Raw genomic sequence first — 27,988 nt, 5'->3', positions numbered from 1 at the left:
TGACCCATCTCTGATCTTTAGCACTTCTGACTGTGCACTGCAAGAGCAAGAGCAGAAATCAGTTTGGATGATGTCCAGACTGGAAAAGAAAAATAACCAAATGAGGTTATCTGTGCCCTCTGCTAATTCAACCAGCCTCAAACATTTTACAAATCTGTTTAGAAGGACTGTGTTCAAAGGAGAGGACTATGCAATTTTCTGCAGTCTTGGCTCCATAGTTTTGTAATGAAAAAGTACAGAATAAAAAGAAAAGGCAGAGCTGTTTTGTTTCACATGATTTGCCAATCACTGTATTTTTCATACGGAATTATTACTTTTTTTTTCCTAATTTTTAAGTAAAAAATATGTATGAGTATGATAAACTAGTCTGCATTGAAATCAATCTAATGAATATCATTTCATGAAATGAATCTCAAACACTGATGCACATTTACTAATAACCTTTCTCTTTTTAATGTGAATGGATAAAGATCTCTTGACAAACAATACTTGGTGTGGAGAAGAAAATGATGAAAAATGTGGTGTAAAATCTGTAAGTGGCTTTTCACAGACAGATAAAATATGGAATAGCTGTCAAGCTAGATAGATTGAGTTAGCCAGAAATATAAGTTTTTGACTTGGTACTAATTAGCATTTTTAAATACAGTTTACTCTGCAGAGACCAGCATAGGGAGGACTATTTTCAAACACCTATTGCATGTGCCTACCTGCTAAGGATAGGGTGGTTAATCAGATACTGCATCTGACTTCTACTAGGTGTGAGAAACTTCTTCACTACAGTGGAGAAAACTGTGAATAAGTAAGTCAATAAAGTGTGTAGTGGTTTCCATTAAAAATGCCCATGGGACTCCTATTGCCTTAAAAAGTATTATTGCCCTTCAGGACTGCATGCCTGATGGAGGTAGAGCTCCACTCCACTTTGGATCCAGTGTGTATGCACAGGGAAGGGCCAGCACGGAGGGGAGCAGGGCTGGTTAACAGCAGAGCACCTGGTTGGCAAGTGCAGGTAGTGCCTTTGCAAATCAACAGTCCAACCAGAGAATTTGAAATTTCCTACATCTGTTCGTGGGTCTGAATTCTTCCTGTGGAGTAATGTGCCCTGCTTCCTGGCAGCCTCCTGATAAACTACTTTGTTTGCCCAGATATTAAGTTTAGCCCACTGTAAGTGATGTACTGGATTTACTGTTATTTTTACTTGGGTAATTGTATCACTGAGTTGTGTTACTCTGTTGCTATCCTTGGACAATTTGTTGATGCCAAGACTTGTTGGATGGTGGTGTCCATTACCACCTGTGGAACCTGAGGAAGGCAGGGATACCCTAAGTCCCTATAATGCTGATATGGGAATGTACTACATGGTCCCAACAAAAGGCACAGTTAAAACTGAATTGAGAGATCATAAAGAGCTGAGAAGAGACGCTCAAGTAGCCAAAGATGGACATTACTCAGGAAAATTGGTTCTTGTCAGATGCTCTGAGAATGGCTGTGCTCAGATATCCAGGAGTCAAGAATGTTTAGTGACTGTGTTCTGACCTGGAGTTCAGAGATCTATATTCTGTTCTTCCATATTCTCCAGACTATGCTCAATTTTGTGTAAATTGCTTAGTTTCCAAATGTCTTAGGGTTACTGGTCTTTTAAATCAGAAAAAAAAAAAAAGTGCTTCCTTGATTTCAGAGAGGATGAGTTCAGAGTTTCATAACCATTTAACTTTTATGACAATGAAGACCAGAGACAAAGAACATGCATAATGAGAAGTGGTTTCAGTATACTGAGCAGAAAGACTTCAGCCTACCTATCTTTAGAAGTCTGAAATACTTTACTCTGACTTATAACCCAATACTACCTTTTTATTTGGTGGGGTGAGATAAATATTTTTGAATACTCTTCACCTGTCCTGTATAAGGAAGGTGTTTTATATGAAATCATATCCTAAATTTGCTTGTTTTTTTCTACTGACATAAAGTGCAACATTAGGTGGTCAGCTGCTGCACAGACATCTCTGTCACAGATGATAGAATTATAGAATTATAGAATGTTTTGGCTTAGGAGGCACCTTAAATGTCATTCTGTTCCAGCCTTCTGCCATGGGCAGGGACATTTTCCACTAGATCAGGTTGCTCAGAGCCCCATCCAGCCTGAGGAATCCACAACCTCTCTGGTCAACCTGTTGCAGGGCCTTGTCACCTTCACAGATTAAAGACTTTCTTCCTAATATCTAATCTAAACTACTCTCCTTCATCCTATCCCTACAGGCCCTTGTGAAAAGTCCTTCTCCAGCTTTCTCCTCCTTAGGCACTGGCAGGCTGCTGCAGGGTCTCCCCAGAGCTGTCCCTTCTCCAGGCTGAGCAGCCCCAGCTCTCAGACTCTCCCATGTCTTCACAGGAGATGAGTTACAGCCCTGGGATCAATTTAGTGGCCTCCTCTGGACTTGCTCCATCAGGTCTGTGCCCTTCTTGCATTGGAGGCCCTTTGCCAATCTTTAATCCAGCTTTATATGTAATACTGGAAGGAGCAAGGAGAAGGGCAAAAAATAACTCCCCACTTAGAATGCTCCAAGGAAACAGCTGTGACAATGGCATTCCTCATCCTGGGGATAAAGAGCTATTCCTGTGGGGAATAACTTGTCAGGAATAGACTCTTCAGTGCTCTCTGCTAGCAAATCTAATTACCTGGCTCTGTGAAGGTACATGAGAGAATTTGCTTTTTACATTATAAATCAAAGCAGGAAGTTACAATAAACACAAAGGACTCCTTTAGTTTAAAATCTTCTTGTCTCCTAAATATTTTGTGGTTTACTAAATAAACGTAAAGACACAAACAAAAAGGGGGGAAAAGAAAAGAAAAAAAAAAGAAGAAAGAATACTTTGCATCAAAGGAGCTGTCTTGTGGGTCATGTTTTCCTGAGTTAGAAAAAATACAGAATTTGAGACTCCTTCAGTCATGTTCAAGTAATCTAAGGGAAGATGGGTGGATTGAAGCTAACAGAGATTTAAATATGGGGGAGTTGCACTCTGCCTCCAGTGCAGCCCACGACTCACAGAGGTCTGAGGCTTGAAGTTGTCTTCAGTCAGACTCATTTCCATTGTCCTTCTAATTAGGACAAACCATTGTTTCATATGGACATTTCCTGGCTCCAATTGAAGATCAAAAGCATGGCATAATGTGCCACATGTGTGGAGCAGTGCTTCATGCAGGGGACAGTGCTCTCTGTACTGCTGCAAACTCCAAGTCTGTGCCAGAAAAGGTTTGCCATGCCTGTGTCTGCACCTGTTCCCAGATGCAGGCACCAAGGCAATGTCTGCCACATCAGTGCCACCATGGCAGGTTTCCCAGGCTGCAGATTAGACACAGATTCCACACTCTAGAGGTGGGGAGGACATTGTCACCATTACCTGTTGTTGTTTCTCCCACCCTGCAAGCATTCAGGTGCTTAGATGTACTTAGGCTAAAATAGATTTACTTGGGGAGTATTCTAATTCTCTACAGCATTTCCCCATCTGGTTTGTGCATGGTGCAGCCTTTTATTCCTTCCTCCCCCAAGCCCTCATGCTGCTTTCATTAGTAAGTCGTATTTGGTGTGCAGGTTGGTTGTAAGTAACTGCTTGAATCTTTTAAATCTAGTCCCATACCCAGTCTTTCAGGATTAAGCTGCCAATCATCTTTCTGCTGTTTTTACTGAACCATATTGTCAATACCAGCATTATGTGATCTCTGAGCATCATCTCCTGGAGCTGACTGCAGCAGCCTGGCCACTGGGTGCCAGCCCTAAGGCCATGTGGGTGCTTAGCACCAGCCCTGTTTTCTGTACAGACATGTATAGACTTGATTTTATTTGTAATTCATGTAGGTCCTATTCACTGTGCTGCAAAATCAACTTTTATGGTGCTTCTTTTTCTTATTTTCTCTATCTGGGCAGAACTATTATTCCATAACCTCACCAGCACATCCTTGCACTCACTTTCACTCAAATGCCTGTCAGATATGGCATTTCTTTCAACTGGAAAATTTCTTCCTGTATTTTCTTTTGTCTGTCTGAATCATGAGTAAGTATTACAGTGTACTCTTATTTGTAGCAATGTTACCTAGAATCCAGGAGATGGCAGTAGTTGACAATAATTCATTTTTTAAAACAAGTCTATTTACAAAAGCTGAAAAATAAATATATTTGTCTTCAGAGGAATGCCAAAATGTATCTGCATGTGTGTAAAATATTACAACATATCAAATTATTCGTTTCATTTATAAGTTTTTAAGTTTTAAATCAGACTAGGAAATAGAAGTCGTAAATACATATGTGAACATTTTGCCCTAATGCTGAATTTATTATTTTTTAATCCAGCTATTAATATAACTCAACCAAGTTTCAGTGGCACAGATGTCTTTGGCTATACCTCATTCCTAGCTTATTCTACAATCCCAAATATCACCTTCTACTATGAATTTCGCTTGAAATTCCAGTTGGCAAACCACCACTCAGCTTTACAAGATAACCTGATTTTTTTCACTGGACAGAAGGGCCAAGGTAAGCTTTATTTGTATCACTTATCCTTACAAGCTTTCAAATGCTTATTGAACAAGTAGGATAAAAATATGTACATGTTTTTCTTTATTCTATTTAAGATATAATGTCATTAGTGGGAAAATAATCTTTTCAAAGCTGTTATTGTTTTGTAAAGACAGAGTAATCAATCAGATTGTATAAATGTTTCTTTATATTAAGAAGAAATATAATTGCTTCCAGTAATTGAAGTCAACAGTTAATCTGAGGTAGTATACTTCTGAACACAATAAATGGAAACCAGAAGGTCAAGGTTTCCTTTTTTCAGTTGTTAACATAAATTTCATTCCTGATCTTTGAACTCTGTGTTATTTACATAAAATAGGAGACTCTCAAGCCTGAGATCTCTCAATGTCAGTTAACACAAGCTAGCTACGAGTAAGTTGAGCTACAGTCTGTGCAGAAAAGCATTCAGCTTGGTCTGATTAACACAGCTGAGAAGCAGGTTATGTAAATCTACTTAAAGTATTTGTACTAAGATTTTAACAATACATAAGGCATCTCTCCAGAGCACCCCTCTGTGGCAGGCATCAGCGTGGCATGGATAATACTACTTCTGTTCTGTCCATCTCAGCAACAATCCAAACAGAAGCCTGATGAAAGCTAAAAGTTTTATATAATTAGATGCAGACATGAAGCAGCCATAGATCATAGATACTTCCTAAGAAGGAAATAATTTATTTTTCTCTTAATCATTCCTGCAATTGGAGCATGCCCTAACTTTTGGGTTTGGAGCTGTCCTATGGGATTGTTGAAGCCTGAGAGGGAGGTTGGGTGATGTGCCTCAGGTCTAAGCCCATCACAGCAGGAGAGTGATTTAGGTATGGTAGTAGAAGTCTCTACTACTATAGTAGAAGTTTTACCACATCTGAAACATCACATGAGTTTTGTAGATATGGCCCTTGACCTACAGGAACCCTACAATTAAGCTAAACAGTATCAGAAAATTAATGCATCAGAAGGATGAAGGAGGGGAGAAACTATTTTTTGCTGTTTTAAGATACGGAACTCCCAAAATGCATTATTAAAGATCAATTTTGGGGAGGCATTATGCAGTTACATATATATATATATATATATATCTAACAAAATAATTGCAGTATGTTACATTGGTAGGATACATGGGGTCCCTCATTTTCTATCCTAATACCTTTGAATTTTTCTTAGGTCTTCCTTTCTATTAAATTTCTTTACTTAAATTCTTATACCCTCTGAGGCTTCTTCCCCTTTCTCACTGTGGCAGACTTCCAGGAGTCAGACTGTTAGTGTATTGCAAGGCAAACTAAAACTTGTTAGAGTAGAACAGCTGAGCAGTTTATCTGTCTATGATATCATTAAGTCTGCTACTTTTCATTTGCAAAGATCCTGTCAAATTTAGCTAGTGCAGCTCAACTGATCAACTGCACTTTAGTGTGCCATGAGATCCTGGTACTTAATTTATCAGGTTGATTACTCCAATTAGCCTAACACAAATTGGTATTAAACACTCTGAATGGGTTTAAACTCAGAACTTAGCTCTGCTTCTATCTGTGTGGAAATCAGAATTTGCAAAGTTTTTTCCCAAACTTCGGCAAAAGACATGGTAAAATCTGGTTGATCCTGCTAACTGAACTACATTCACATTATTTTAACTACATCCAGGTAGAACTCTCATCATGACACATTTTGTTCCTGACAGTCACCATTCACTCCCAGGCAGCTTTTCCTTTCACTCACTAATTATTAATTTTTGTGGGTGGATGAAATACTGTCTTTCTTTTTGGGTAGCCAAGAAGAAATGGTGCACAGGGTTGAAATTACCTAAAACCTTTCCATCTAATCATTCAGAAAACAGCATTCAAAAGCCAATGTTTGCATCATTAAATTTTTATAAGAAGCTCTGCTGTAATATGAACACAATGAAATCATTAGAACATTATTTGCAATGACAAGAATGAACCACCACATTCAGACATGTTTCTGCAGCCTTGGGTACTGAATTTCAAGCACCTGTTTGAAACATTTCCAATTGTAGAAAATGTAACCAAACAAAAATTATACCAGTTAATTCACTGTCTTTATTCAAGGTGGAGAGAATGCAAATATGAAATGTAGAACACCAATGATATGAAATAATCTGATTCTTTTTCAGTTACAATAATCAAAAGAGAACACAAAAAAATATTGATTAAGTATAAAAGATGTATTGCACCAAAATTTGTCTCAAAAAGGGCTGCCTGCAGGGTGTACCCTGTACTGTCAGGAGTCATTGTGGAATGTTGTTCTTGGAATCACATTTGGCTGAACTGAGGTTTGTTTTTTTTTTAAATATTACTGGTGTCATTTTTATTAATGAGAATACTAGCATTCTGGGCTTATTATGCAGTTGTCAGGCAGAAACCTTGGCTTTTTATGACTTTGCATATCATTTGTGTGTGTGTGAACACTGCAGTACAGCAGTCAGGCATTTCTGCATCCCCGTGTTGAGCCATGGGTGAGCAGCTGCACACCTGCCAAGGGCAACACTCAGCAAACACAGAACCATGAGGTGATGGTAAAATGCTGTTGGTAATTTGTAGTTTTCTCCTCAGTTTAAATGGTTGGGGAAACTGAGCACCCCACATTTTAGCTACCAGAAAGAAGTTTCTTACCAAGCGAGTGTCACTTATTTCTCAAAGAAGATGCTCTTGCTTTAACAATTTACCAAGTGTTGAACAATAGCACTCTCAACAGGAGAAACATGAGGGTTTCACAGCCAGTGATGCTCTAGTAAGGAAATATTTTTTAATACTTAATTTGCATTTTCCCCTTTCTCTATTTCATCCAATTTCTTGTAGCTAACATTCTCTTGCAGGACCCTCCCTGATTCCCCTCCAATATTGTCTCTGCCCAAACCACGCACATCAATTTCGTAGTTAACCTCTTGTGAGCTACTATGAAATTCTGTCCCAATACAGAGCTAAAGTTAAAAGCTGTCTCATTTTTGCAGACTATTAACATTATTTTATTCTGCCCCAACCCTGACAGATTTCAAGGCCAGGTTGGATAGGACCTTGAGGAATTTGATCTAGTTAATGCCTATGGCAGTGAGTGTTGGGACTAGATAATTTTTAGGATCCCTTCCAACCTCTCAACAATCCATGATTCTACCATTATCTTCACTATCAAGTCAATTTTGCAGAATGCTGACAGTGTTGTACTTCTTTAATATACTTTTATTCTGAAAAAGTATTTTAAAAAATCAGAAATCCTTTTAAATAACAGTTTGTCTTTATTGTGCTTCCCCTAGTTTTTCCACTCAAATGATGCAAGTACATTGTAGACACTGCTGAAAATAGAAACTTTAGTAAAGGTCTTTTAAAAAGAATTGTTATTTTCAGTTTGGAAACCCTTTGCTGGTAATGTGCCAGTGTAACTGAAAGCAATGGGATTTCATTCTGTTATGAATAAATCATGAACAAATCATTGTAATAATTCATTAAAAAATGAATAATGTTTGTGTTTTATACAACTGAATGTAGATGTACACATTCTACAGAGGCAGTGGATTTATATTCTTTAAAATAAGGATTTACTTTTCTTTTTCTATAGATTCCTATTGCATCAGAATAGTAACTCTATAGAAAAAAAACTTCTGTATAGAAAAAGCACAGCATACTGCAGATTCATTTCCAGAATATGAGAGAAGGGGAATGTGGCAGTTTTGGCTGTGAAGCAGCTGTGTGCAGAGCTTCAGTGGGAGGAAAATATAATTAGCATTGTGTGCTGGGGAAAAGCCCACTTTATCTTTTGCAGATGAAGAAAATTTCAGGGGCAGGGAGCATCAAAACCCAGACTTGAAATGAGAGCCACCATGTGACACTGGAGGAATAAAACAAATAAAAAACAAGGCAACTTTATGAAAACAGAAGAAAATATCAAATATAATACAGTGTACAGGCATGAAATTGAGCACTGAATTGCTTGAATTCAAATAGAGTTGTAAAAAATGGATGGCTTTGAATTTCAATTCAGGACGTCCTAAGGTACAAGGGAGAACATTCTTCACTTTCACCATTGTTTGTATCCTGGTTCTTTTACTGTACACAAAGAAAGGTTGGGGTAGAAAGAAACAAGTTGATCAGGTTTTTCTCTAAACAATGGTGGTTCCTCTCTTGTCTGAATGAGAAGAGAGACTGAATGCTTTTTAAAGATGCCAGTGTAAAAATGTGTTTATTTGAATGACCAGGAATAGGTCCAGGAATTGAACTCTTACTCATGGTCTTTACGTCAGACTTAAAATGAGATTTTACACTACAATTACTAAAAGCACAAGCAACACTTACAGCATGCAGGCCTAAGTGTAAAGAAACTAAATTATTTACTGCAAACTGGCAAATCAATCAGTTCTAACCTGAAAGTTAAGAAGGCTTAAAGAATTAAAGCACTTGGCTGATGAGGGAAATTCCATCAATGAGCATCCTGGAGCTGCCTTAATCAGGGGCAGGTGCAATAAAGTCTCCAGGTGCTATTGAGTCAAGGGCAGCTGAAGGAGCTTGATAGAAGCTGCTAGAGCTTCTTCAGAGCCATGAACCTGTTATTCCCCTTGCCTCAGAGCAGCAGGTGCCCTCTGGATTTGAGGCTCTTGAAGTACCTATAAAGAAACTGAAAGCATCCTGGTATAGGATTAAGTTAGGCCCTATTCTCGTGTGCAACTTGAAATTTCTTTTTTTTTTTTTTTTTTTTTTTTAAGATTTTAGAGGAAGTTAAAAATTTATTCCTGTTCCAGGCGGAAGGAGCAGCAATGACTGCTAAATCCACCAGGGCTGACAGGTTTTGTGGATATCACTCACTCAACTGTAGTATGAAAAGAAGTCTTCTGTAAAAAATCCTATAAATGTTTAAAATCTCTGCAGCTTCTATTTTAAATCCACAAGAATCCTGGAAATATATTTACAAGTCAAACAGAGAATATTTGAAGTATATAGTAAACTCCTAAGCTTCCTGGCTAAAATTTTGCTAAACTGCTAATTTCTCAGTGGCTTTGGAGTATATTTTAAACACTGGTGTTCATTAATCCTGGAATAAGTAGTTATCCTTTTTTTTTTATCTTTTCAGGTCTGAATGGAGATGATTTCTTGGAGTTAGGCCTCCGTAAGGGGAGAGTGGTATATAGCTACAATCTAGGTTCTGGCACAGCAACAATCATCAGCAAACCACTCGATCTGACACTCAATGTTCATGTCATCCACCTGGGCAGAAATCTCCAGAAAGGCTGGCTGAAGGTAAAAAAGTAACTCCTTTAGGAGGCTAGAAGGATGGCTTTTAGATGAAAGTGTTCTCTGTGTTTTTTCACATTTTACATGGAAAATTTAATATTTTTTTTGTGCTTGCCTATAGAGCTGGGAGGATTTTCTTCACTAGGAATTCCTAAATAAAGGCAAATCCCCTTGTTGTAACAAGTATTAATGTTTCATTGAAAGGTGGATGATCAGAAGAATAAAACTGTCACTTCTCCTGGGAGGCTGGTTGGGCTCAATGTCTTCAGTCAGTTTTATTTAGGAGGCTATCGTGAGTATACTCCAGAGCTCCTGCCAAAGGGACCCAGATTTAAGAATGGCTTTCAAGGTAAAGATTACACCATTTTCAATTCCTTTTAATCCATGCATCAGACTGTATATCTTTCTTTCATGGGCAACTGAAACAGTCTCTGTCTTATCAGGAAACAAACTAGAATCTCCTTGGCTGAATTTCCCGTGGCTTTTTCATTATTTCACTGTGATAACTAAGAAATGAAAAGAAAACATTTTGCAGTAGTTAAAAAGAGTTTGAAGTCTCAGTTATGAAACTAAGGGTGCATTATGAAAGACAAGCATAGCAATAAAACTCATTTTCTTAAACACTGCATTTCCATTAAGACCACCTAACTGCTTTGTTTCCAGCCATTGCCTCACTTTTCGTTCTTACCCTGAAATTTCCTCAAATTCAATTTTATATCATATAGTCAACTTCTCACTCAGAATGTCACAAGAATTAACATCTCATCTGTTTGTCTTTTCAGGAAGTATGGATTATATAGTTATGCCTTTCCTAGCTCTTAGCAGCTTGCAAACTGGCATAAGACATAATGTCTGTGTGATTATTTAATAGAGTCAATATCTGTGAAGTACTTTTGGCTTTTTTATACACATGCTAACGTTAGGAGTGACCAACAGGAATCTCTGGTGCTTTACTGTGACCACAAATATTTTGAGTTTTCCAGGTTCCTCATGTTCCAAATGTATTGTAATGACCAAATTTCTACAAACTCAGTGTGAATAATCTTTAAAAAAACCACAAAGTGCATTTACTTTTAGTTACCATACTATTTATTGATTTTTCACGCTCTTTAAAAAGAAGTATTACTACAAAATTTTGGCAGACATGTAGCACATAAACAGTTTTCTGTTTCTCCCTATCATTTGCAGTATAAAGTCTATTATATTTGCTAATTCATTCCATGCTCCTGTTCCCAGCAGCAGCTTGTCTCTGTTCTCCAGACCATAGTGACTTTCAAGGAATATACACTTTGTTATGACCAATTTTCTCTGATGTTTTCTTACATAGCCAGCATCTCATTTTTCCTTCTAGCTCAGAATCTCCCCATTTTCAGTTCTCAGGATCTTCAGGATCAGAAATAAACCTCCATTGATTTTTTTCCCAGAGTGGGAACTGCAATACTAGTAACAGAGAAGAAAATTGTGAGCTATTTTATTTGAGCCAATCTGCAGCTGCAGGGATCTCACAGAAACTCTGGAAGTGACAACCAAGATAAATTTATCTAGGACATAGTTGATTAAACCACTCAGACTTCTGGCACTCTGCTGTTGGCTCCTTCTAAAGACATGATTTATTAAAACCATTTTGCTTCTAATACCAGAATGTACCTCTCCTTTGTAAGAAATCACTACTGGATGAAGAAACATTGAGACTACTAGCCTTACTGGTGCAGACTAAATGTCCCCAGTGTCAGTGTGTAATAATTTAGGATTTTTTTACTCTGCACAGCTACAGTTTCAGACCATTTCCTCCCTGACCTGCATGCCTTTAGCACTTGTTCAAGTAATTTCCACAGAGGAGGAAACTGAAAACAAATGTTTTTAATAAATTGTCATTTAATAATTAAAAGTTGTGGAATTTTTAATTTAGGAATTGTGTGAATCAGCACCTACAGATTCTTTTGAAAGGCTGAAGGATGTTTGATGGTACAGTAAGCAATTTACAAAATTTCATTCACTTCCTATGAGAAGCTGAAGAAACTTGTAAAGGTAGAGCTCAGATGAAGCAGCCATGTTCATTTGGACTTCAAGGCTCTTTGCACTTCATCTGAATTTGGGGTTCCTTGAGAGCTTACAGGAGATTTTTCTAAATGGATGGTTTACTTAGTGTTCAGCTTTGTTTCATTTCCTATAACAGTGTAATTAAGGGACCTTGAGAGTTTTCTGAGCATACTGCAGATGCTCTAAAAAGTAAAATGTGAAGTTTAGTTAGCTGAAAGTCTTGTGGCCAAGAAGACTCAGCCTGATCATTAATGGGCAATCTGAAATGGGAGTTTAAAACCAACTGGCATATGCTCAAAGGTCTGTACAGCTCAGCACTATGACCCCCCTACACAAAATGAAACAGAGAATTATTTGGAAAAACCTGGAAGTTACAGCTGAATTTCCAGCCCTTCCATCTCTGAAAGAGGCAGAGAGAAATCTGGTGTCAGGGACAAAAGAGGGAGAGTTCTGATGTTTCATGTGCTACCATGACTGCAGGATTCAGTCTCTAACCATCAATGCAATTGATGGAGAGGCAGGGCTTGCATCTAGAAATAAGTGAGGAGCAGAGGAGCAACTCTGTGCTGCTGTGGTCATGTTCCTAAACAGAATGAAGCATGGCTGTAGAAGTAATCTGTTGTTTGATATCAAATAATATTAAAAGGAGGAGTAAATAGGCTAAAGAAACCCTTACCACAAGCTGAGCTGTTGAAGAACTTCTTTCATGCTGAAAGAGCCACCTCTTCACAGAAAAGATTTTGGAAAGTAAATAAAATTACAGGTGCTGCAGTCACTTTTTGAAAATAGAGTAAACCCAGAACACAGCTGAGTTCCAGATAGATACAAATACAGCCTTTCAGTTGAAGTTTAAGTTCATAATAAGCTAAAATACTTTACAAGCTGCCAGGGTTAAGACTATTTATCTTTATGGTCCTGCACCATAGATGTCACAGAAGGAAAGTGAGCTCTGAACTAGCTTTTAGTCAGTGCTGTATGATTCATACAGGCCCTCTGGGTGTTTGGGTCACAGCTTCAAAAAGTCCTGAGTAGTCACTGTGGGGGACATCTTTTAGACTAACACCCCAACACTTCACTACTCACAAACAGCAAAAAAAACGGGAAAAGTAAAGCATTAAAGGATAGGTAGGATGCAAGAAATCTGTGAATTCAGTACTACATTCAGATAGAAAATATTATATCAGTATATCATTTTCTGTCAGTTCTCTTGCTGCATTTTTAGTATATCTTCAAAATGCCTGCTTTGTGTACTTTTTTTTCAAATTAGCACCACATGTTTACAAGTGGGTAAGGGATCCTAGCAAGAAATTATGGAAAAAAAAAAAACCTTTGTGTGATAAGGATATCTCAGAAAAAATAAAGAAAAAGTAAAGCTGAACAGTGAAGTCATATATTTTATGAGAATCCCTCAAGTTTATTTAATCCATTGTTAGTGGCTCTTTAGTGGTTTATGAGCACTGCTTGACTGAGGTGAAAGCTATAAAATAAATTGATGGCAAAACAGGTTAATAATAGAAAAGCCTAAATGTGGTCTAAGAAGTCACAATTCAAAAGACTGCAAACAAAAAGGTAGTATACCATCTGTGAGTGTACAGTGTTGGTGTCTGATTTCAGTTTACTTGCATAAAACTCAGATGTTCAGAATCAGCCAAGTCTAACTCACAAAGCAGGGAACTTTGAGTTCTTCTTGCAAACTTGGCTGTGTCAGGAAACCTCTCCATTATTCAGAAGAGTTGGCAGTCTCTCATTAAAAGGGGCCCAGGACTGGCAGAGCAAAGGAAATTCAGGTCAGAAAGAAGGCACATTCATCAGCTGACACCTCTGCAGAAGGTTGTATAGTGCTTTTTACAACAGGCTCAAATTGCTGCTCTGACTCATTAAATAAAAGTTTCAGTTGAACTTAGAAAGCTGGGCCAAAACACCCTTGTATTTATCACATGCTTTGTTTACCAGTGCTCAAGAACTGTTCCTGACCTAGATGGCACAGTAAGCCTGTGGTTGGTGCACTTGAACTAGTCACCAACACAAATGCCAGTTTATTTTCCATGATGACCTTAAAGTCCTTGGGGACTCACTGTGCTTTCCATTGTTTACACAGAGCTCTGGGCTGCTTTTGCTTAGCACTCCAGCAAGACCCAGGAGAACAGAACATGCTTTCTCTGCTGCTGATAAAGAGATGAAACATTAGTTAGGATTTACCAAGCATCAGGAGGCCTAAAAAAACAACCCTGTAAAAAGCAGAGAAGCAATAATACAAAGATTGCAAATAATCATAAAACTAGGTTATTTTAAAATTACTTATTATGAGTTTCTGAATTAACAGTTCTGTGTCAATATAGACACAAAATGTGCGAAATATGGAAACAGCCTAAGAAAGCTACTTTCAATAACATCATGAAACTGTGGCTAAAATTGTTATTTTGCTCTAGATATTACTTATATTTTGTTCCAAAAAAATATGTAACTATTAAAAAATCGCATTGTACATTCATTGGGTCTTTCAGATACAAGTCTTTTGTGATTTCAGTGAATCATGCAAAAGCTCATATTAAGTGATGCTTTTAAAAGCAGTGTAATGATTAGTTGAATGATTACTTGCAATCTCCATATCATATCCTTTCCCTTCTTCTCATATTAAGCAGAGAGCCTCTGGTATGCACTGCTGAATACCAGCCCTTCTTGTGATTTCAGGCACTGTGGGAATTCACTATGTTTTAACTAAATTTTATAAATCAGGTTGAGAAAGGTCTGAGCATTTTCAAATATATTTACTAATATATTACTATTTACTATATTTACTATTATGTGTATTAATTTAATGTTGTTTAAAACCTGATTTTTAGTTTGAAGTTGTATATATACTTATGTATAGGTCTAGATGACATTTCAGAAATGTTTAAGGCTACCTTTAAATGTGACTATACATCACTTGCATGCTGGGATATATTTTGAAAGGTCACTGATGATTTGATCCATGATGATGGCATCATGTTCAGTTTTGCAGTATGGAAATAAGCACAGGGATCCATAAACATGATCCAGAAATACTGGTGACTTCAGCCTGACCAAAAGGCTGACCATCCTGTGACACCATCAGGAAGGGCAGACTTTCCAAAGGGGCAGTCCCCAGAAAGCTCCCAGGCTAAGCAGGAGCTGCTGGGAAGCAGCAAGCAGGGAACATTTCTGCTTCACTCTGAAGCTTTAGCTCCTCCTTTCACTTGGGATACCAATGTATTATGAAATTAAAAGGAAACCAGAGCATAGATCCAGGCACTGGTATTCAATCACCTTTACAAATAAATTAATACAATATTTCCTGCCAATATTTTGTCTGTGACAATTATTGTTTTCCTTTCTTTGGTGAGTTTAGGGACTTGGCATAATCTTTGGATCATTTCCCAGTGGTAGTCTGCATGCAGCTGTACAGTTCTGGAAAGTAATAAAAGTTTGATAATAAAATTGTGACCATGTCAAGTCATTTGGCTGCAGGACCAAGTAACAGGTCCAGAAGTGATTATCTTACAAGTATATGTTAATTTTAAAATTATTTTCTGAGATTAAGGGCCTGAAGGAGCAGTCTACGAAAACCTTAAAACATCATGTGTGACATGATCTGCATGTACCAAGGACTGAAGCATTCACTTGAGAAAGGAAGAATTTGAGTCACTACCTGAAGGGTCCTTTTGAGCCTATGGAAATTCAAATCCACATTTCCTTGCTTGCATTATATTATTTGGTGGCATCTGGATTATATTATATTTTATATTATGCAGATTTCTTGCTGTCTGTTCTCTTTTCTCCTTAGGTTTTGGGGCTTTGTTTGTTTGGTTTTTGTTTTGGGGGGGGGGTTATATTTTTTGGGATTTGTGACTGTTTATATCTGATACAGACACATTCATGTAAGAGCATGAATGAGTAAACACAAAATTGCCCCTAGTCACTGACTTTATATTCTGTCTATTCCTTAAGAAATTATTTCTTTTGTTTTACCCCCCATTAAATGAAGGATTTCTGATCATCCACATTCATTTGCCTGAATAGAATGTAGCTGGCCTACCTTTATCTCTGTGGTTGCCCATTCACTGAAGATATTCTGGAGGAACCCATTCACTGAGGGTTGATGCTGTTCTGTTTTTCACTTTGTTTTGACTTTTGCTATCTGTTCTAAACCTAATTTCTTTCTTTTTTCCTTCCTTTCTACTTTTGAGGTTGCATTTTTGATGTTCAAGTTCGCAGCAGCCTTAATCAAGCGTTTAAATCACCAGGAACTCCAGAAGGACACCCCAATTCTGGTCGCAGTGTTGGACAATGTAAAGATTCCCCATGCAGTTTAATAAAGTGCAGAAATGGTGGAAAGTGTGTAGAAACTGGCTCTACTGTTTAGTAAGTATATGTGTGTGTCTATATACATATATATGTTTTGACACAGTATAGACTTTCTCTAGACTAATCTAATAACTGTGGTCATTTATTGTGTTTATAACAGAATGAGGAAGGGGGGAGAAAGGAAGGAAGGAAAGGAAGGAAAGGAAGGAAGGAAGGAAGGAAGGAAGGAAGGAAGGAAGGAAGGAAGGAAGGAAGGAAGGAAGGAAGGAAGGAAGGAAGGAAGGAAGGAAGAAAATGGAAGTTCATTCAGTTAGACAAACACATTAATATTAAAATTATGTGAGGTCCATTACTTGGGAATTTTTTTTAAGAAACTCCATGGGCTGGTTCTGCTCCACTGAAGTCACTGGCATCCAGACTTACTAAGAAATGCATGGGAATTAGATGTGTGACCTTTTTTTTTTAAACTAAGCTGGGATAGCAGAGAAGAAGTAGCAAAGAGGAGAGCTTGACTGTATTAATGTCCCAATGTGGCTGATGGGGTGAAAATAGGTGAGTTCTGTTTCCTGGAAATTGTTCTTTTCCATTAAAAAACCCCTTATGGAATAAACCACCAACTGCCCAACATTAGCAATTTCTGAGCCAGTTTAAACCCATAGGAGCTCCAAGCATTTTTTGAAGTCTGTCAATTCATCTCCAAGCTGCTCACCTGCTGATCTAAGGGATGAGAGGGGGTAGCCATGAGAGGTAACCCAAAAGGTGAGGCTCTGGTCTCTCATGCCTTGTCTCTCAGAGTCAGTGGAGCTGAGTGCCCAGGCTGTAGGCACAGAAGGAGGAAGTGCATTTGCAGTACCAAATTGCTGTTGAGTGTCAACACTTCCATTGTAATAAATTTTGTTTTCAAACACTTTGTAATGCAGCTGTAAAACCTTTGCTGACGAGTATTTTTTATTTTAAAAGTATCTGCCAAGATTAATTATGCTTGCTTCTCCTTATGTGCTTTCACATGTGTTCATTTATTTCCACATATTTGCATAATTTTTTTAAAGAGAGAAAAGTGCTGATTTAAAACTTGTTAAGATACTGACTGAAAACATTGCAGACAGCAAGACAGATTTGAAAGAGAAAAAAGGCTTTGCACTGTGGAGCCTCTGTGTGATGCTTCATAAAACAACAAAAACCTGTCCTGTGTGCTACAAAGAAAAACATTTGCATATCTGTCAAACTAAAAACAATCTACTAACTCTGTATTGGAGAGAGAATTATATGGTAATTGGTTTTGCTGCCTTTGACACAAATCTTCACCTGTAAGAAAATTGGTACAAAAAACCAGCTTCTAAAGCTAGTAAACTGTACTGATACTTGGAAAATTGACCCCAAGATTAGCGCACAGATTGCTCCCCATTCCTCTTATGAGTGTATTTATATTCTCTTAAATACAGTAATGAAAGAAACACTTTAAAAACATGGTTTGGAATTGCTTTTCAATTGTTGCACTGCTGCATGTCACAACTGCTGCACTTCACAGGTTCCTCCCAGAGCTGTTAAACCCTTCACATTTGATCTTCCTGAGGAACAAGAAAGGATAATGGTCATCTTTCCCCTTATGAGCATATTAGAGGTGATACAAACCAAAATTGCAAGACAAAAAAAACATCTTAAATGTGGGCTGAAACATCCCACTCACATCCACCCACCTAAATCCTTGCTTCAGCAATTTACTCAGCTGTGCTGTCACCTTCATGTCTATAAGGTGAACCACATTTGAGCACATTTGGAAAGCAGGTGGCAGGCTAGAATGGCAGCTGGTGACAGCAAAACATAGCAAGCTTGGTATTATATGCAAAGTTCTTTTTCATCATTACAATTTGTATTCCAGATTAGTTTAGGGATTAATCTAAAATTTCTGGGGCACTGGGGGAAAGGAGGAGGAGAGGACATAATTTAGTTTTTCTGGGGTTTTTGTTTGCATTTAATTATAGTGACCTTCTACTGAATTCTATTCCTGTCCCCATATTTCAGGACAGCTAGGTCTTCACACACTAGGTATATGAGCATGCTTATACCAGTAATGGTCACTTTTTCCTCCCACAGAAAAAGTGAAGCATTGCAAAGAGGCATGAATGTAGCTTACATATAATTTCTGTCAAAGTACAGTAGCTGTCAATACTGTCTCAATGTATTTTCTCAGAGGGAAATTCTTTCTATTTTCAAATCATCTGTGTTCCTTTGAAGAGCAGAGTCCTTGAGGGAACTGGATTTGTGTTCAAATATTTTCTCTGCTGAAATGAGATCTCTCCAGAGGTTTTGGTTGCTGTTTTGAGCTATTTTTATGTCTTGCTTTCACCACGCTACCAGAAAGTGTGCAGTGCTGTTAAGCTGTAGATTCAGTTGCTATAGGGATAATGCTTTGATTTAAATAGAAACAGAAATATGCAGCATTAATCTTTACATTCTGGCCAGCAACAAAGCACAACTGCTGTGTTTTAACAGAACAAAGGGGAACTACTTGAATAATAAAATGAAGAATATAATTTTCAAGGGACAATAATATCCCCTATTATTTTATTTATGACACAAAATCATAGAAAATAGAAACAATATAACAAGATTATCTGCGAGATGTTGTGGCTACTTCTTGTTGATGAAGTACGAAAAAAGTGTATTTTGAGTGCTGTTTGAACAGAACATCAAACAAAATGGAGAGGATTCAGTCTGCTAAATGTGAGCATGTACTGTCACTTCAGACACCCCTGGGCAGATGTTTGGCCATCAGCTGCTGCTTCAGAAGAGTTTGGGCCTTGAGTAAGTTTTCTGTCATATCTCCAAACCTCATGTGTATTTCTCAGTACTCTGTAGTTTTCAAAGAGCAACAGCCACTCAGGTTTCACAAATTAAATCATACCCCATATGTGTGGGGTGGCCCATAAAAGGGGCTTCTGTAGTCTCATTATTAGGCCAGATCAATTAAAATGAATTTGCAGTGCAAGGACAGGATCAATATGTAACACAAGGATTTTCATACTCTGCAAGGGAAAAGATATTTAGCTGTTTAATTGTCATGGTTTAAAATACAAGTTTCTGTTTTGGGGGGTGAATTTGCTATGCAAAATTTTTCATCCACTTTAGCTTATTTAATAGGATACCTGTGCATCATTCTATGGTTCTCTTTGTTTAAATACAGATAATTCTCTTCCAATCTTGTTTTCTTCAGGCTCCATCTTTACCTCCTAGCTTGAAGATAGACTGATTTTTGTTAATGCTCTGGTTTTCCACTGCATGAATTTACAACCACCCTTCCTTAGAAATTTCCTTCCTTGCTCAGCATCTTTCCACTCAAAACAAATTCAAGAACTGTATCCAGAAAACTCCAGTGGAGTGGGCAGCCTGATGAGGCCAATACATGCCAATATGAATTTGAGATGTCCTCCACTATCTGAGAGACTTATATGAGGTTGAGAAATGTTTCAGTTTCTCCTGTAGAAGTGTTTGGGGGTCAGACAAGATACCTTAGGGAGTTTCAGATGTCACTAAACATCTGCCTAATCTCAGGTCTAACTAATCTGATAAATTAATTAAGCTTCTGATCTCCATTGGGTACACCCATCTTACATAGAATCCTAAATTCTGGTGTCAGAATGTGCAGATCTGAACAACTCCTTTTCTGCTATGAGATTACTTATTTGATTTGACACCACAATTGCATAAGAATGGAAAATCCCATATTTGTTAGCATTGAGAACAACAATTTATATAATATATTCTCTATATTTAGTGGAAGAATGGTTTTCTCTTTAATTTTGGATCTAAGTAATCTTTCCAATAGTTCACAAATCCTTCAGGATTTTTAGTTACTTCCCTATAAAGTTCAAGAAAAACATCTAGTTTGATCAGGATTTTTTGTACACACAGACACATTTCCTACATATTTTATATGTAAGATTACTTTTCATTACTAGTTTTAATGTTGCCTGAATTTTGATAAAAAGTTTTGGGTTTTGGTTCATAATCAACAGTGACATACACTTGTCATCATTGCTTATGTAGAAATTGTTTTATTTGTTTGAGAACTAATCTTGGCTTTGGTAAGGGACTTTGAACCTGAATAAGCCATTCTATGAATACTGCATGACACTTTTAAGCATTTTACAAGAAGCAAGAAAGAAAAGGCCATTAAATTAAGCCACCCTTGAGCTTCCTAAATAGAAATATTTCAGAACTTGAAATGGTATTTGAATTTCCAAAATTTAAAGTGAGTTTCTTTTGTTTCCTGTACTGGTTGACTTTGCCCAGTGCCTACTCTGAAGTATTAAGATTAACATTCTATTAAGATTCCTTTGCAAAACCAGGTGATTGAAGATTGTACAGTTAGTTTTCAGACACACTATCAAAGTTGTATTTGAAAGCTTTTCTATCCTTTCCCACCTAAAAATATGCTTTAGAAAAGAAAAAAAAAAAGGCATTTTGGCAGTTTCTTCTCAGACATTGGTATCTCAAATACAGGATTAATTTAAACCATGTTCTTCAAAAAGCCTGAGAATAGGAAATGTCATCTTGCAGTGACATTGTCACCTAAGATAGATAAATTTAGAGTGTCTCCATGTGAGCTAAAGTGCAGTATCCTATTAGAGTCAATGGAGATCCAGGCCTTTCCAGCTGTCTAAACACTGGCATTCTAATGGCACAGGTCCTGGGATGCTTTTCTGCCTTTCACAGGAGCACAGGAAAGGAGCACTCCAGAGGAGCACGAGTCTGCAGCTCTTCTGTCTTACCTGCAGGCTCACACATCTCTGACACACCATGGATCAGAAGGCAGACATCATCAGCCTGTGTTGAGGCAACTGAAGGCAGGACTTTCTCATTAGGGTCATGTTGTTTTATGGGATGGATGGTGCTCCATTTCCCATGGCTGTTTCCACTGGATCACCACTGATGGATTAGTAGATGAGCTCAGGCAGCTACTCGAGCATCCCATCACCTAAACTTGAGCATTCTGTCAGGTCTCTGTCAGAAACTTGTCTCCCTGCCAACAGCTGCCTCTCTCTTACACCTAGGGCAACTGGAACCAACTGGGACCCTGATGGAACATAAAATTGACTGTCTTGATCTCAGAATGAATCTCACCTCTTATATGTAAAAAAATACAAGAATCACCTAGATCATGCTCTCAGTCCTACAATTTACTTTTAGGTAGTTCTGCAAGGAGGAAGGACTTGGACTCAAAGATCCCTATGAGTCCCTTAAAACTTGAGGTATTTTGTGATTCTGAATGGATTATTTAAATCCCTGATAGTCAAGTCACTAGTGCAAGCTATTGAGCTCTCCTGGTCTGGAAAAAAAAGCAACAAAAATCAGGAAGATATAGAGAAAACTAGACCAGCATGGCAGGCCACATGATGGAAGGTATTTGAAACACTGCCTCTTCATTCTCTGTAATGATTAGGAAATTTTGCCTCTAACTTCTCAGCACCAGTCCAGCTTGCTTAGGTGTGTTAAATAGGCTTCATTTGGTGATAGATCATTGCCACTGTAGGCCAGCAAACATGTTCAGCTCTGTAATTTTCAATTAATTTTAAACCTGACTTCTGTTACGTCATAAAAGACAAGAATTAAAAGAAGTTTAAGGAGACATGCAGACACAAGCCAGGGAAAAGGGAAGAGCCCTCATGTATGATGCCCAAGAGCAGCAGCTCCAGCAGCCTCCCTCATGGCACTGCTGTTTGCACTCAGGGAGTTAAATCAGTTACATGTAAAGGGAAGTTAAATACTTCCCCTCCTCAGTAACTTTCATGCATCAAAGCATAACATTTATAGCTGAGTCAGAAAGTGTTCTGATGCTGACTTTGATGAATTGAGGTGCTTTTGCTTTTACAAGGTCCTGTCCTCTTTTCCCCTTCATTCCAAATGGCTGTTTAATCACTCTGAAGAGTTTGTTGTCTGTGCTTTGTTTACATGTTGTCTGGTCTGAAGGTTTGGTGAAACAGCAGTTTCATAGTTTCATTATATGTTTTATGCAAAAACAGTGGGCTGATTAATGGAGGATATGCAGCTCAGTCTGTGCAAAGAAAAATTCAAGAGTTTGCACAAAACAAAAAACCAAACATGGACCAATCAACACCCACCCAAAAGATATGAGTTTTCATTCTCAGCCTTGGAGAGAAAACTTCCAGGGGAAAAAAAAATCCATGTTTTTATTCAGAGGAATAATTTTTTAAAGTGATACAAAATGCTGGGATACAAATAGATCTAATATATTTTAACTCTTTATTAAGGAGGGTATTTTAAACATTAATGCCAAGTGTATTCTGTATTTAACAATTTCTATAGAATCCATACTAATTTTAAATGTATAGGTTAGTGTGACTTTTTTGGGTTTGTTCCCCAGCCTGGATGAAAGAAAGACATAAAGTGTAGCAGACAATAACAAGTTCAATGATTCAGTTAGTTTAGAAAATTTGCCTTTGGTATAGATTTACAGTCATAGATATATGAAACCCAGATTGCCACATCTTTCATGGCACATCCACTGTCCTCTTTTCCATCAAGTGCTTCAAGAAAGTTGCATCTGATATGCCAGTTATAAGAATTTAGGAAATTAAAAAATTACTAAGTGAAAGGCAGTTGCTGACAGACTCCTGTTAGTAGCTAAAATTTGTAACTCTTAGCAATTCCCTTATGCTAGTTTTCTTTTTATGATCATTTTTTGCTCCTTACCTTTCCCTTTTAATGCCCACTCTAACTCCTCCTAGTTTATGAAGCCAGGGCTTTTTGGAGATATTTGTAGAGCAAAGCAAATATACAAAAGCTGCAAGCCTTTTTTTCTTTTTTTCTTTTCTCATTTTTTAAACAAATGCAAATATTTAATGTTAAGATTAAAAATATTTCCTATTATATACATTTTTCTTTATAATAAAATGAACATACCAAAAAGTTAAATGGGGAACTTGGTTACTACCCTTTTCTGTTACCCATTTTGGATTAGGTTATTAAATACAGGTATCCAAAGTTGAAAATCTTGATTAGATTTCTACTGAGATGTTGATTTCTTTTGATAATACTGTTGCATTATTTTCTTTCACTTACCCTCTGTAGCTGTGACTGCCTCACTGGATGGAAAGGTGCATTTTGCACAGAAACTGTGTCAGTGTGTGAACCTGAGCATGATCCTCCACATCTGTGTCAGCAAGGCAGTACCTGTGTGCCACTGCCTAATGGCTACACATGTCACTGTCCCCTTGGAACAACTGGAACCCACTGTGAACAAGGTATGTCAAAGGCACAGTACATTGTACACTCAGTTTTGTGATCTAAAACCACAGCATTTTGCAATATATCAAATGTGACATAGAGACATGAAGTACAAAATAGATTTTAGAAAGTGATGCTTCTTTCTGTTGGAAAAAGTAATTTAAAACAATGAATTGTTAGATATTGTTTCCTCACTCTGCTTATTTTTAATGCCATTTTTTTCCTTCCATTTTTTCAAATCATTCAACCAAATTCACAAGCATGATTTGTCAGACACCAAGGGGAGAGGAAGCTTTGCAGAGCAATGTTATAGTGCTTAGTTCAATTCCCAAGCTCACCATAATGAAGTATGAGGGGAAATGCACTTGAGATCACAGTGGTAGTACAGAAGAGGGAAGCATCTGGGACCTTGTCCAGTTTCTAGTGATCCTAATGAAGAGCTTCCTTTTGACTTCACAGCCTTTTGGGTAGGGATGCACTGATAACAATGACAGAATATGCAATCACTGTAAAAATCCACAAGTGATCATTCTCCCTGCCTTTCTTTCAACATGTATCACTCAAAACATGCCCTCAGTTTGCAGGTTTTGCATTTCTTTCCCTCATGGAAAGGAATCCTTTATCTGTTTTCTTCTCTGAGAGATTGTGCAAATGAATATGCAGCAGTGTGGACACACAGGTGCTACAAGCTCAGGGACTTTTCCTGCAGGTGCCCAAAGTGCCTCTGTGTGCAAGGAGGAGTCATACAGTTCACACCCTCTATTCCACAGGTCTTAGACTCATGTTAATTTTCTACAAACTCATGTTTTCCTGTTGAGAAGATTTCTGTACAACTTTTGGAGAACTCCAGTTCCTGTTAAATAGCTGCCTTTCCAAACTGCCTGTCAAGGTCCAGCCTCTCTTGTTGAGTGAGTTTGAAGCACAAAACTGACAAGCTGAACTGCATTTGACCTGATTTGCAGTCCTCACCCTATAGATGGATAGTTTTTAAATCCCATTACATGTGGAATTGGCAGGCTCAAATGAAAAAGAATATAGCTTCTGGAAAGTTACTGTTGAATTCCTTATTCCAGGTAAGAATGTGCTTGCTTTATTGCCTCTGCTGCAACAGCTGTTCAAGGCTCTTTATATAAACTTTTCAATTTTGAATTCTCATTTCAAGTAAGGTTTTCAAAAGTAATGCCATCTGGATTCAGGATACTGATCATCAGGACATGTGCTATACACAAAGCAGGTAATTAATCAGATAAACACTCCTGTGTTCTGGTTCCAGAATACATTTGGGTCTCTTATGATGGCTACATTATCAGTACAAAACTTATACAGGAGCAAGAGAAAAATGTATTTCTTGCAGATTGTCTTTCTTGTAGTAATTCTTCACCTGGTAAACACATTAGAGGGCTCCTCTCTGTTTTATTTAAAAACTTTCCTTTTATGAATTGGTACTATGGATCCTGACCAAACTCTGTGCCCTGTATTTCACCTTACTCTGTGGCAGAATAATGAATTATCATGAGATTTTTCAAAGAGCAGTTTGCACTTTTAGTGGATGGCAAATTGCTAAAAAACAGCTGCTTATCAAGATGGAATATCTCATCTCTGGATTAATGGTGGTTATTGAAGCCAAAAGAAAAAGAGACAGAGAGCAATGAACAGCCCAAGGGACTGGGAGAAAACAAAGGGCAATTAAAGGATGAAGAGTAATGAATGTACCAGAAAGAGGGGAAAAAAGTGTGAGAAGACAGAAGAGATTTATGAGGCAAAAAAAGTGCAGAATAGAATAACAGAGGGTAAGAACAAACAGGAGTTTACCAGATAATAGCAACTGGCAAAGACATTACAACAGTATGGCTTGCACAGGAATAGGTCAGGTGAAGTGAGCAAATGGGGAAATAGGAGAACCACAACAATAAACAAGAGTACTCTGAACACAACTGTGAAGGGTACTCAGGCATAGATCATCAATAAACAAGCACTAAATTGTTCAGCAAACAGTAAAAATGTTTGAGGTTCTTTATTAACTATGTACATGAGAGGTGAAAGCATATAAACAGATGAGGATGATGCTGTTCTTAACTGTGATGGTTTTTAGAGCATCAACTCAAGGATGCAGTGACTGTTGGCACAGAGACAGGGTATATTATGGTTAAGCCTTAGATGTCAGAGCTCCACCAGCGAGGGTCCAGTGGTTGGAAAACTAAGTTAGAACAAGACTAAACACAGGGAGAGAAAGATCTGTGAAAGAACATAGTTTTCATATCACTTGTGGCCTGAGACTCACAGGGCTTACTCAATTATCTCACAATGACCATTGCCAATTAGTAAATTTAGCAGTATTCTCAGGAGGTTGCAGAAAGATGTGTGTTATTTCATGTGTTTGAGATGAAACAGAAGAAATCAACCCACTTGACAAAGAGAGGGTAGCAGTTTCAACTACTCTGCATTTCCTACAGACTGTGCACAACCAATTCATATTCAGGAAGTAGCACAGTGATATTTTGTAGTCTGAAATGCTGAGAGAAAATATTTCATTGTATTTTTCAACCTGACAAAGCAAGTACCAGGACTTGCCTTTCTCAGAGAATGACCAAGAAGTTCAGCAGGTAGACAGCACCCTGGTGACTGACAAATAGGGAGATGCCTGTGAAATGTAAGACTAGTTTTGGGAAGGCAAGCATCCACAGCAAGCACTAGAAAAGAAGGACAGGGTTGTAAATTGGATCAGAATGAGCCCAAGAAATAAAGCCTTGTCATGCAATTTGTTTAAGAACTTAAAACCCCACTTCTTGGGTGCACTGTGTTGTCAAAAAATGTTAACACTCATCTAACATGTGGTTTCATGTTAGGTTTTGAAAGGTTACACTTATGTAAACAAACAAAAATATTTTTAATTTATACTTCCAGAAACAAAAGTTTTTGTAATGAAATGGGAAGGAAATGGAAGATTTATGGAGGAATCTTTTTTACTTGTTGTTAACTTTGCCATTTGGACTCAAACCACTTCCAAGACTGTTTGTGACACATGGAGCAGCAATTCATGCTGTTCCACTGGTTTGCAAAGGCCACAGCCCTGACAGTAACACAGCAAAGCCAGCCCAGCTCCTGAGGTGCATGAATGGCAACCAAATCTTGCCAGGATCTGGCCCAGCATTAATTCTTAGTTAGCATTCCCATAACCACGAGGAGTGTGGGGAAGTAGTTTATCTAGGGTTTTTTACAGTAGTTAGTTTTTCCATTACACTGAAACATGATGTTAATAAAATCTTTTGGTCATTTGGCTTAAAGTTTGCAACTGAAGCACCAGAATATTCTAACTTTTCTTCTGATTAAGAAGTGAAGCTTCAGCCTGCAGCAGCATAATAATTTAGTTATTCCAACACGCAATATTCAAAACCAACAAGAATTTCCAGTTATTTGTCTGGGGAGCCTCCTGCATGGCTCTGCATGCCAAATTCCAGTTTATTCCATTTGTGCCAATGAATACCTTTGTAATTAGATCTCTCAAATGGTTTCTGAAGAGGAAGAAGTCTCTAAGGACCTGGGTTTTTTTCAGTTCCCCTGAAAATTTATAGTAAACCTGTTGGTTTCACTGTGATTATTACTGCTAGAAACAGTGGCCAAGATTGAATGTGAAGGATGATTCTTCCTGAGAAAGAAGGAACAGTGTAAAACCCTTTTGCAGCAGGTAGTTTGATTACACAACACATTGTTATGTATGTGAACATACAGAAATAGTAATTATTAAGACAGGTGAACATTAAAATTAGAGACATTATCTATAATTACAGTCTGCAGTCATATTCTAATCTATACTAAATTCTGTTTCAGCAGCTTATTCCTCTCATAAGAGCTGTGTGCCTGTGTGAGGCCAGTAATCCAATAGTGGCCAACAGTGGAGTTTTAGAGAAAAAATTAATACAGCAACTATATTCAACATCTCCCTGAAGCACTCTTTTAACAGCTAAACATTTATGGCTTACCTTTCTTTTTTTTTCTTGCCATTTATCTTAATGGATTAAATCAAGTCTCTAGTCTTGTCATAAACAGTATCACCAAAGGCTATGAAAAACTTGAACAAAAATAAATTTTAAGTCAATAAAGCTCCTCTGGCATTCCATTGCACATTGAGATATATTTGCACATAAGATAGAGTTTCTATAGATACTGAGCATATTTATTTCCCATATAATTTTGTAAAGGAGTGAAGAAGAGCTAAAATTTGATCTTAGTTAATTGTGAGATAACAGAGACTGATAATGTTCTTATTTAAGGGGACAGCAATGTAATATTTGAAAGATTCTATAGATGGCACTATTGTAGAACACTTGTCAGTGGTGAAAATAGAGTTTTCATCACAGTATTTCTATGAATTTTAAATTATTCAGCAGTTTTCTTTAGCAGGAATAGTTTGTGCCACACGTTCATAAAATCTATTATGACAATTTTTCTTGACTTCAAGGCATGAGAACAGAATGCTACTGCCTTTTTCACAAAGAAACAAGTTAATAGATTGCTTCAACTGTATATTAGTCTCTGAATTCCATAGCTACAACTCTTGAAGAACTGAAAGAAAATGTA

The 27,988-nt window shown here is 37.6% G+C and overlaps 1 protein-coding gene across 1 annotated transcript in view; it reads left to right on the top strand.

Annotated features, from left to right (window-relative positions):
* Window positions 1–27,988, top strand: part of EYS (eyes shut homolog) — a 674,079-nt gene that overhangs the window by 626,669 nt on the left and 19,422 nt on the right. Inside the window, exons 42-46 of the mRNA XM_056488606.1 lie at window positions 4,341–4,523; window positions 9,636–9,802; window positions 10,001–10,145; window positions 16,045–16,219; window positions 23,255–23,427. Coding sequence (XP_056344581.1) covers window positions 4,341–4,523; window positions 9,636–9,802; window positions 10,001–10,145; window positions 16,045–16,219; window positions 23,255–23,427 — 843 coding nt within the window. The remainder of the gene's footprint in view (window positions 1–4,340; window positions 4,524–9,635; window positions 9,803–10,000; window positions 10,146–16,044; window positions 16,220–23,254; window positions 23,428–27,988) is intronic.

The sequence above is a fragment of the Oenanthe melanoleuca genome, chromosome 3 (genome assembly GCF_029582105.1).
Source record: "Oenanthe melanoleuca isolate GR-GAL-2019-014 chromosome 3, OMel1.0, whole genome shotgun sequence".
NCBI lineage: Eukaryota > Metazoa > Chordata > Aves > Passeriformes > Muscicapidae > Oenanthe > Oenanthe melanoleuca.
This window is presented reverse-complemented; position numbering and strand designations above follow the sequence as displayed.